This window comes from Bombus affinis, unplaced genomic scaffold (genome assembly GCF_024516045.1).
Source record: "Bombus affinis isolate iyBomAffi1 unplaced genomic scaffold, iyBomAffi1.2 ctg00000111.1, whole genome shotgun sequence".
Classification (NCBI taxonomy): domain Eukaryota; kingdom Metazoa; phylum Arthropoda; class Insecta; order Hymenoptera; family Apidae; genus Bombus; species Bombus affinis.
This window is the reverse complement of record NW_026108849.1, coordinates 210,575-223,806: the sequence shown is the minus strand read 5'-3', so window position 1 is coordinate 223,806 and position 13,232 is coordinate 210,575. Positions and strand designations below refer to the sequence as shown.

Below are 13,232 nucleotides of genomic sequence, written 5' to 3'. Positions count from 1 at the left end.
GGGCTCGACGGGCCCTGCTCGACAGATAGCGTGTCAGTCTCGACACGAGGCCGGGCGCGCCGGGGCACTTTAACGTCATCGTTCTTTAATATAACAATTCAGTTATTATACAGAATGCCGCATATCGTTTGTATAACTATATTTCATCCCAAATAGTATTGCAATTAAGCCACTCAGAAGACCAACTTATTAATTATATCTTCCGATATTACCTCTGTAGCTGTTGTCGTGTGTGAAGAAGACAAACGTCGCGTTGATTAATAACGAGTCCTCGTTGCCGTAACCGTCAGATTTGGTATTTGAGACCATTAAGTTAAATTTAAACGTAAATGCTAAGCTTGCAACGAAGAATAAATCGTGATATAAAATCACGGGGTGCATACTCGCAAACGTTATCACGTGACTTAATACACGCTCGTTAAATATTCAAATTCACAATGGATGCCGCTAAATACTTGCTATAAACTCGGTACGTAGTCGATACGAAGGTGTCTCGCTCGCGATTCAGTCGGTCTATTTATACTAGCCTGGGGGGGGGGGGGAGGTGAAAGAATTCGTATTTCCTGCCTGACGACAATTGCCGGTAGCGGTGACATTGTTTTTACATTAAGTGTAGCCTAATGGTCTAGGTACTTCGAGGCGGCAAAAGCGTAATTAGCTTGGTCCTGTAAATCATGTATCGCTACACCTCTATTTCGATAGAAATATAATACTAAATACTAAAATATATCGTAAGTATTTCATATTTGAAATAACAGTCAACTTAACGGAATTAATCTGTTTGGCTCCTATTCGGCTCAAGTCATGTATGAATATATGTACAGTCTGTAGTTTTAATATTCTAAATGTGCATTGTATGCTGTACACTTATCTTTAATAAATTTTGCAAATCTGTTTATAGTAAGTGATGGATCATTAGGCCAATGCCAAATAAGGCGACCTTTAAAAGATTCAACGAAACTTGCTTCTGCTGAACTTGGTCTATGAAGGTCGAATAGCTTCTCGTTTGTTTTGCAATTAAAGACATACGTTATGGAATGTGTTTTACTGACATACCGATTCCAAGGATTTGCTGTGCTTCTTAAAAATATTACACTCTGTGGTATGAAATATAATTTGTCCTTATTATAACCGCTAACATCTAATGTCTTTTCTGGAATTTCGTATACTAAGGCATCGCAATTATTTTTCATTTTACGCTGTGTTACTCGCAACTTTTCACATATATATGAACCAACTGGAAGTAGTTCTTTGGCACGTATTCGAATATAGTTATTTCCTGCTGGTTTCCACAAAGCTTCACAGAACAACTTCGTTTCCTCGTTCCTTTAAACAAAAGACATATATTAGTATTACATAAACATACTCCTTGAAAAAACTTTTCATTACCGGAAATCTACAAGTTCATTATTGAATTCAATAAGATTCAGTTGCTTACCTGCTCCTCAAATATTTTTTGCTAATGTCCACTCCTCCTAAGTAGAATGCATCTATAATATGCAATGCAAGTACTTCTTGCTGATGTATAAACTCCTTAGTCATTTCATATACAACTTCTGCGTATACAAGTGTATTTGATGGCAATTCTATGCCAATGTCATCGACTTGTACCCAAGAATTCCTTATATATCTATGTACGTTGCTCCTTCCCATGCCCATATAAAATGTAGCATTCTTCTTATAATCATCAGGCCTTGGCTTTGTACCACATGGGATACAAAACCAGTCATATGGTGATAGCAATGCATTTTCAATGTTAAATTCCATCAATTGTGCTGGATTAATAGTAAGGAATGAAGTATCTTTCAAGAGAGTATTCAATTTATCTTCTGGATTCATGTGTCTTGGGATTGTCCTAGTTTCACCAGGAAGTTTCCAATACTCTAGACATTGTTTGCGCATATCAGCTTGTTTTGTCTCAACAAGAGTATTATCAGCTTAAAATGCAGCAATTTTACACAGGCCCGTTATTTGTCTTTGCCCAAATCATTGTTAGAAGCTGCAACGTTTGACGTCATGTAGTATTACGATTTAGTGTATGACGTTATGTAGTATTTCGTTCTAACGTATGACGTTATGTAGTAATTATGTTATAACGTATGACAATGTGATTCATGACGGTATAATGGATGACGTCATGTGGTATTACATTATAACGTATGACGTTATGTAGTATTACGTTATAGCGAATGACGTTATGTAGTATTACGTTATAACGCATGACATTATGTAGTATTACGTTATAACGTATGATGTTGTTTGGTATTACTTTATGACGCACGACATTATGTAGCATTACGTTATAGCGTATGACGTTTTGTAGTATTACGGTATAACGTATGACGTTATGTAGTAATTACGGTATAACGTATGACCTTATGTAGTATTACGTTATAACGTATGACGTTTAGTAGTATTACGTTATAACGTGCGACATTATGTAGTATTACGTTATAACGTATGATGTTGTTTGGTATTACTTTATGACGCACGACATTATGTAGTATTACGTTATAGCGTATGACGTTATGTAGTATTACGGTATAACGTATGACGTTATGTAGTAATTACGGTATAACGTATGACGTTATGTAGTATTACGTTATAACGTATGACGTTACTTAGTATTACGTTATAACGCATGACGTTATGTAGTATTACGTTATAACGTATGACGTTATGAAGTATTACGTTATAGCGTATGACGTTGTTTGGTATTACTTTATGACGTATAACGCTATGTAATATTAGGTTATTACGTACAACGTTATATTGTGTTACTTTATAACGTTTGACGTCATGTAGTATTACGATATAACGTATGACGTTACTTAGTATTACGTTATAACGCATGACGTTATGTAGTATTACGTTATAACGTATGACGTTGTGTAGCATTACTTTCTGACGTATAACTTTATATAGTATTACGTTATAACGTATGACGTTATGTAGTAATACGATTTAGCGTATAACGTTATGTAGTATTACGATTTAGCTTATGGCGTTATGTGGTATTACGTTATAACGTATGACGTTATGTACTATTACGTTATAACGCATGATGTTATGTAGTATTACGTTATAACGTATGACGTTCGGCAGTATTACAGTATAACGTATTACGATATGTAGAACTGCGTTATAACGTATGACGTTATGTAGTGTTACGTTATAACGTATGACGTTATGAAGTATTACGTTATAGCGTATGACGTTATGTAGTATTACGTTATAACGTATGACGCTGTTTGGTATTACTTTATAACGTATAACGCTATGTAATATTACGTTGTTACGTACAACGTTACATTGTGTTACTTTATAACGTTTGACGTCATGTAGCATTACGATATAACGTATGACGTTATGTAGTATTACTTTCTAACGTATGACGATATGTTTCATTACGGTATAACGTATGACGTTATGTAGTGCTACGTTGCAACGTTTGACGTTATGTAGTATTACGATTTAGCGTATGACGTTATGTAGTATTACGTTATAACGTATGACGTTGTATAGTATTACTTTCTGACGTATAACGTTATATAGTATTACGTTGTAACGCATGACGTTATGTAGGATTACGGAATAACGCATGACGTTATGTAGTATTACGTTATAACGTATGACGATATGTTTCATAACGGTATAACGGATGACGTTATGTGGTATTATGTTATAGCGTATGACGTTATGTAGTATTACGTGATAGCGTATGACGTTATGTAGTATTACGTTATAACGTATGACGTTGTTTGGCATTACTTTATGATGTATAACGCTATGTAATATTACGTTATTACGTACAACGTTATATTGTGTTACTTTATAACGTTAGACGTCACCTAGTATTACGTTACAACGTATGTCGTTATGTAGTATTACGTTACAGCGTATGTCGTTATGTAGTATTACGTTATAACGTATGACGTTATGAAGTAGCACGTTATAGCGTATGACGTTATGTGGTATTACGTTATAACGTATGACGTTATGTTCTATTACGTTATAACGTATGACGTTTAATAGTATTACTTTAAGACATACAACGTCATGTGATATTACGTTGTTACGTACAACGTTACATTGTGTTACTTTATAACGTTTGACGTCATGTAGTATTACGATATAACGTATGATGCTATGTAGTATTACTTTATAACGTATGACGATATGTTTCATTACGTTATAACGTATCACGTTATGAAGTATGACGTTATAGCGTATGACGTTATGTAGTATTACGTTATGGCGTATGACGTTATGTAGTATTACGTTATAACGCGTGACATTTTGTAGTATTACGTTATAACGTATGATGTTGTTTGGTATTACTTTATGATGCACGACATTATGTAGTATTACGCTATAGCGTATGACGTTATGTAGTATTACAATTTAGCGTATGACGTTATGTAGTAATTACGGTATAACGTATGACGGTATGATTCATTACGCTATAACGGATGACGTTATGTGCTATTACGTTATAACGTATCACGTTATGAAGTATGACGTTATAGCGTATGACGTTATGTAGTATTACGTTATAGCGAATGACGTTATGTAGTATTACGATATAACGCATGACATTATGTAGTATTACGTTATAACGTATGATGTTGTTTGGTATTACTTTATGACGCACGACATTATGTAGCATTACGTTATAGCGTATGACGTTATGTAGTATTACGGTATAACGTATGACGTTATGTAGTAATTACGGTATAACGTATGACGTTATGTAGTATTACGTTATAACGTATGACGTTTAGTAGTATTACGTTATAACGTGCGACATTATGTAGTATTACGTTATAACGTATGATGTTGTTTGGTATTACTTTATGACGCACGACATTATGTAGTATTACGTTATAGCGTATGACGTTATGTAGTATTACGGTATAACGTATGACGTTATGTAGTAATTACGGTATAACGTATGACGTTATGTAGTATTACGTTATAACGTATGTCGTTATGTAGCATTACCTTATAACGTATGACGTTACGTAGTATTACGTTATGACTATGACGTTACGTAGTATTACGTTATGACTATGACGTTACGTAGTGTTACGTTATAACGCATGACGTTATGTAGTATTACGGTATAGCGTATGACGTTATGTAGTATTACGTTATAGCGTATGACGTTATGTAGTATTACGTTATGACGTATGACGTTGTTTGGTATTACTTTATCACGTATAACGCTATGTAATATTACGTTATTACGTACAACGTTATATTGTGTTACTTTATTACGTTAAACGTCATGCAGTATTACGTTATAACGCATGACGTTTCGCAGTATTACGTTATAACGCATGACGTTATGTAGTATTACGTTATAACGTATGTCGTTATGTAGTATTACGTTATAACGCATGACGTGACGTAGTACTACGTTATAACGTATGACGTTATGTAGTATTACAATATAACGTATTACGGTATGTAGTACTGCGTTATAACGTTTGACGATATATGGCGTTATGTTGCAACGTTTGACGTTATGTGGTATTTCGATTTAGCATATGACGTTATGTGGTATTACGTTGTAACGTATGAGGTTATGTAGTATTACGTTATAACGTATGACGTTGTTTGGTATTACTATATGACGTATAACGCTATGTAATATTACGTTATTACGTACAACGTAATATTGTGTTACTTTAGAAAGATAGACGTCATGTAGTATTACATTATAAAGTTTGACGTCAAGTAGTAATACGTCATAACGTATGACGTCATGTAGTATTACGTTATAACGCATGACGTTACGTAGTATTACGTTATAACGCATGACGTTATGTAGTATTACGTTATAACGTATGACGTTGTATCGTATTACTCTATGACGTATAACGCTATGTAATATTACGTTATTACGAACAACGTTATATTGTGTTACTTTATAACGTAGGCGTCATGTAGTATTGCGTTATAACGTATGTCGTTATGTAGTATTACGTCATAACGTATGACGTCATGTAGTATTACGTTATAACGTATGACGTTACTTAGTATTACGTTATAACGCATGACGTTATGTAGTATTACGTTATAACGTATGACGTTATGAAGTATTACGTTATAGCGTATGACGTTGTTTGGTATTACTTTATGACGTATAACGCTATGTAATATTAGGTTATTACGTACAACGTTATATTGTGTTACTTTATAACGTTTGACGTCATGTAGTATTACGATATAACGTATGACGTTACTTAGTATTACGTTATAACGCATGACGTTATGTAGTATTACGTTATAACGTATGACGTTGTGTAGCATTACTTTCTGACGTATAACTTTATATAGTATTACGTTATAACGTATGACGTTATGTAGTAATACGATTTAGCGTATAACGTTATGTAGTATTACGATTTAGCTTATGGCGTTATGTGGTATTACGTTATAACGTATGACGTTATGTACTATTACGTTATAACGCATGATGTTATGTAGTATTACGTTATAACGTATGACGTTCGGCAGTATTACAGTATAACGTATTACGATATGTAGAACTGCGTTATAACGTATGACGTTATGTAGTGTTACGTTATAACGTATGACGTTATGAAGTATTACGTTATAGCGTATGACGTTATGTAGTATTACGTTATAACGTATGACGCTGTTTGGTATTACTTTATAACGTATAACGCTATGTAATATTACGTTGTTACGTACAACGTTACATTGTGTTACTTTATAACGTTTGACGTCATGTAGCATTACGATATAACGTATGACGTTATGTAGTATTACTTTCTAACGTATGACGATATGTTTCATAACGGTATAACGGATGACGTTATGTGGTATTATGTTATAGCGTATGACGTTATGTAGTATTACGTGATAGCGTATGACGTTATGTAGTATTACGTTATAACGTATGACGTTGTGTAGTATTACTTTAAGACGCATAACGTTATGTATTATTACGTTATAACGCATGATGTTATGTAGTATTACAATATAACGTATTATGGTATGTAGTACTGCTTCATAACGTATGACGTTATGTAGTGTTATGTTGCAACGTTTGACGTTATGTAGTATTACGATTTAGCGTATGACGTTATGTAGTATTACGTTATAACGTATGACGATATGTTTCATAACGGTATAACGGATGACGTTATGTGGTATTACGTTATAGCGTATGACGTTATGTAGTATTACGTTATAACGCATGACGTTATGTAGTATTACAGTATAACGTATTACGTTATGTAGTATTACAATATAACGTATTACGGTATGTAGTACTGCGTTATAACGTATGACGTTATGTAGCGTTACGTTGCAACGTTCGACGTAATAACGCAGAACTACATACCGTAATACGTTATACTGTAATACTATACAACGTCATATGTTATAACGTAATAGTACGTAACGTCATACGTTATGACGTAATACTACTTGACGTCAAACGTTATAAAGTAACACAGTATAACGTTGTACGTGATAACGTAATATTACATAACGTTATACGTCATAAAGCAATACCATACAACGTCATACGTTATAACGTAACACTACATAACGTCATGCGTTATAACGTAATACTACATAACGTCATACGCTATAACGTAATACTACATAACGTCATACGTTATAACGCAGAACTACATACCGTAATACGTTATACTGTAATACTTCATAACGTGATATGTTATAACGTAACACTACATAACGTCATACGTTATGACGTAATAATACTTGACGTCAAACGTTATAAAGTAACACAGTATAACGTTGTACGTAATAACGTAATATTACCTAACGTTATACGTCATAGAGCAATACCATACAACGTCATACGTTACAAGGTAACACTACATAACGTCATGCGTTATAACGTAATACTGCATAACGTCATGCGTTATAACGTAACACTACATACCGTCATACGTTATGACGTAATACTACATAATATCAAGCGTTATAACGTAATACTACATAACGTCATGCGTTATAACGTAATACTACATAATATCAAGCGTTATAACGTAATACTACATAATGTCATGCGTTATAACGTAATACTGCATAACGTCATGCGTTGTAACGTAATACTACATAACGTCATACGCTATAACGTAATACTACATAATGCCATGCGTTATAACGTAATACTGCATAACGTCATGCGTTATAACGTAACACTACATAACGTCATATGTTGTGACGTAATAATACTTGACGTCAAACGTTATAAAGTAACACAGTATAACGTTGTACGTAATAACGTAATATTACTTAACGTTATACGTCATAAATCAATACCATACAACGGCATACGTTATAACGTAATAGTACATAACGTCATGCGTTATAACGTAATACTAATTAACGTCATACGTTATAACGCAGTACTACATACCGTAATACTACATAACGTCATGCGCTATAACGTAATACTACATAACGGCAAACGCTAAATCGTAATCCTACATAACGTCAAACGTTGCAACGTAACGCTACATAACGTCATACGTTATAACGCAGTACTACATACCGTAATACGTTATATTGTAATACTACATAACGTAATACGTTATAATGTAATACTACATAACGTCATGCGTTATAACGTAATACTACATAACGTCATGCGTTATAACGTAATACTACATAACGTTATACGCTATAACGTAATACTACATAACGTCATGCGTTATAACGTAATACTACATAACGTCATACGCTATAACGTAATACTACATAACGTCATATGATATAACGTAACACTACATAACGTCATGCGTTATAACGTAATACTGCATAACGACATGCGTTATATAGTAACACTACATAACGTCATTCTTATATCGTAATCCTGCCCATCGTCATACGCTATAACGTTATAATACATAACGTCATACGTTATAACGTAATACTACATAATGTCATGCGTTATAACGTAATACTACATAACGACATGAGTTATAACGTTGTAATACATAACGTCATACGCTATAACGTAATACTACATAACGTCATACGTTATAACGTAATACTACATAACGTCATACGTTCTAACGTAATACTACATAATATCAAGCGATAGAACGTAATACTACATAACGTCATGCGTTATAACGTAATACTACATAAAGTTATAAGTCATAAAGTAGTACCATACAAGGTCATAAGTTATAACGTAACACTACATAACGTCATACGTTATAACGTAATACTACATAATTTCATGCGTTATAACGTAATAGTACATAATGTCATGCGTTATAACGTAATACTACATAACGTCATGCGTTATAACGTAATATTACATAACGTCATACGATATAACGTAACATTACATAACGTCACGCGTTATAACGTAATACTGCATAACGTCATGCGTTATAACGTAATACTACATAACGTTATACGCTATAACGTAATACTACATAATGTCATGCGTTATAACGTAATACTGCATAACGTCATGCGTTATAACGTAATACTGCATAACTTCATGCGTTATAACCTAATACTACATAATGTCATACGTTATGACGTAATACTACATGACATCAAACGGTATAAAGTAACACAATGTAACGTTGTACGTAACAACGTAATATTACATAACGTTATAAGCCATAAAGCAATACCATACAACGTCATACGTTATAACGCAACACTACATAACGTCATGCGTTATAACGTAATACTGCATAACTTCATGCGTTATAACCTAATACTACATAACGTCATACACTATAACGTAACACTACATAACGTCACGCGTTATAACGTAATACTGCATAACGTCATACACTATAACGTAATACTACATAATGTCATGCGTTATAACGTAATAGTACATAACGTCATGCGTTATAACGTAATACTAATTAACGTCATACGTTATAAAGCAGTACTACATACCGTAATACTACATAACGTCATGCGCTATAACGTAATACTACATAACGGCATACGCTATATCGTAATCCTACATAACGTCAAACGTTGCAACGTAACGCTACATAACGTCATACGTTATAACGCAGTACTACATACCGTAATACGTTATACTGTAATACTACATAACGTAATACGTTACAATGTAATACTACATAACGTCATGCGTTATAACGTAATACTACATAACGTCATGCGTTATAACGTAATACTACATAACGTTATACGCTATAACGTAATACTACATAACGTCATGCGTTATAACGTAATACTACATAACGTCATACGCTATAACGTAATACTACATAACGTCATATGATATAACGTAACACTACATAACGTCATGCGTTATAACGTAATACTGCATAACGACATGCGTTATATAGTAACACTACATAACGTCATTCTTGTATCGTAATCCTGCCCATCGTCATAAGCTATAACGTTATAATACATAACGTCATACGTTATAACGTAATACTACATAATGTCATGCGTTATAACGTAATACTACATAACGACATGAGTTATAACGTTGTAATACATAACGTCATACGCTATAACGTAATACTACATAACGTCATACGTTATAACGTAATACTACATAACGTCATACGTTCTAACGTAATACTACATAATATCAAGCGATAGAACGTAATACTACATAACGTCATGCGTTATAACGTAATACTACATAAAGTTATAAGTCATAAAGTAGTACCATACAAGGTCATAAGTTATAACGTAACACTACATAACGTCATACGTTATAACGTAATACTACATAATTTCATGCGTTATAACGTAATAGTACATAATGCCATGCGTTATAACGTAATACTACATAACGTCATGCGTTATAACGTAATATTACATAACGTCATACGATATAACGTAACATTACATAACGTCACGCGTTATAACGTAATACTGCATAACGTCATACACTATAACGTAATACTACATAATGTCATGCGTTATAACGTAATACTGCATAACGTCATGCGTTATAACGTAATACTGCATAACTTCATGCGTTATAACCTAATACTACATAATGTCATACGTTATGACGTAATACTACATGACATCAAACGGTATAAAGTAACACAATGTAACGTTGTACGTAACAACGTAATATTACATAACGTTATAAGCCATAAAGCAATACCATACAACGTCATACGTTATAACGCAACACTACATAACGTCATGCGTTATAACGTAATACTGCATAACTTCATGCGTTATAACCTAATACTACATAACTTCGTGCGTTATAACCTAATACTACATAACGTCATACACTATAACGTAACACTACATAACGTCACGCGTTATAACGTAATACTGCATAACGTCATACACTATAACGTAATACTACATAATGTCATGCGTTATAACGTAATAGTACATAACGTCATGCGTTATAACGTAATACTAATTAACGTCATACGTTATAACGCAGTACTACATACCGTAATACTACATAACGTCATGCGCTATAACGTAATACTACATAACGGCAAACGCTAAATCGTAATCCTACATAACGTCAAACGTTGCAACGTAACGCTACATAACGTCATACGTTATAACGCAGTACTACATACCGTAATACGTTATATTGTAATACTACATAACGTAATACGTTATAATGTAATACTACATAACGTCATGCGTTATAACGTAATACTACATAACGTCATGCGTTATAACGTAATACTACATAACGTTATACGCTATAACGTAATACTACATAACGTCATGCGTTATAACGTAATACTACATAACGTCATACGCTATAACGTAATACTACATAACGTCATATGATATAACGTAACACTACATAACGTCATGCGTTATAACGTAACACTACATAACGTCATATGTTGTGACGTAATAATACTTGACGTCAAACGTTATAAAGTAACACAGTATAACGTTGTACGTAATAACGTAATATTACTTAACGTTATACGTCATAAATCAATACCATACAACGGCATACGTTATAACGTAATAGTACATAACGTCATGCGTTATAACGTAATACTAATTAACGTCATACGTTATAACGCAGTACTACATACCGTAATACTACATAACGTCATGCGCTATAACGTAATACTACATAACGGCAAACGCTAAATCGTAATCCTACATAACGTCAAACGTTGCAACGTAACGCTACATAACGTCATACGTTATAACGCAGTACTACATACCGTAATACGTTATATTGTAATACTACATAACGTAATACGTTATAATGTAATACTACATAACGTCATGCGTTATAACGTAATACTACATAACGTCATGCGTTATAACGTAATACTACATAACGTTATACGCTATAACGTAATACTACATAACGTCATGCGTTATAACGTAATACTACATAACGTCATACGCTATAACGTAATACTACATAACGTCATATGATATAACGTAACACTACATAACGTCATGCGTTATAACGTAATACTGCATAACGACATGCGTTATATAGTAACACTACATAACGTCATTCTTATATCGTAATCCTGCCCATCGTCATACGCTATAACGTTATAATACATAACGTCATACGTTATAACGTAATACTACATAATGTCATGCGTTATAACGTAATACTACATAACGACATGAGTTATAACGTTGTAATACATAACGTCATACGCTATAACGTAATACTACATAACGTCATACGTTATAACGTAATACTACATAACGTCATACGTTCTAACGTAATACTACATAATATCAAGCGATAGAACGTAATACTACATAACGTCATGCGTTATAACGTAATACTACATAAAGTTATAAGTCATAAAGTAGTACCATACAAGGTCATAAGTTATAACGTAACACTACATAACGTCATACGTTATAACGTAATACTACATAATTTCATGCGTTATAACGTAATAGTACATAATGTCATGCGTTATAACGTAATACTACATAACGTCATGCGTTATAACGTAATATTACATAACGTCATACGATATAACGTAACATTACATAACGTCACGCGTTATAACGTAATACTGCATAACGTCATGCGTTATAACGTAATACTACATAACGTTATACGCTATAACGTAATACTACATAATGTCATGCGTTATAACGTAATACTGCATAACGTCATGCGTTATAACGTAATACTGCATAACTTCATGCGTTATAACCTAATACTACATAATGTCATACGTTATGACGTAATACTACATGACATCAAA

At 33.3% G+C, this 13,232-nt stretch overlaps 1 protein-coding gene across 1 annotated transcript; it reads right to left on the bottom strand.

The window, feature by feature from the left end:
* Window positions 1–358: 358 nt before the first annotated feature.
* Window positions 359–1,968, bottom strand: LOC126927442 (cap-specific mRNA (nucleoside-2'-O-)-methyltransferase 1-like). Its single transcript, XM_050743578.1, has 2 exons — window positions 1,439–1,968; window positions 359–1,326 (listed from the first exon to the last, which is right to left on the bottom strand). Exons 1-2 carry the CDS (start codon window positions 1,900–1,902, stop codon window positions 834–836), a joined length of 957 nt encoding a protein of 318 aa, XP_050599535.1. The 5' UTR covers window positions 1,903–1,968; the 3' UTR covers window positions 359–833.
* Between the last annotated feature and the right edge of the window lie 11,264 nt (window positions 1,969–13,232).

Bases quoted from the DNA above. Each gene is read 5' to 3' on its own strand.
- LOC126927442 (XM_050743578.1), bottom strand. From the start codon at position 1,902: ATGCGCAAACAATGTCTAGAGTATTGGAAACTTCCTGGTGAAACTAGG. The intron at 1,327-1,438 runs GTAAGCAACTGA...TTTTGTTTAAAG, and splicing joins AAAAAATATTTGAGGAGCAG to GAACGAGGAAACGAAGTTGT.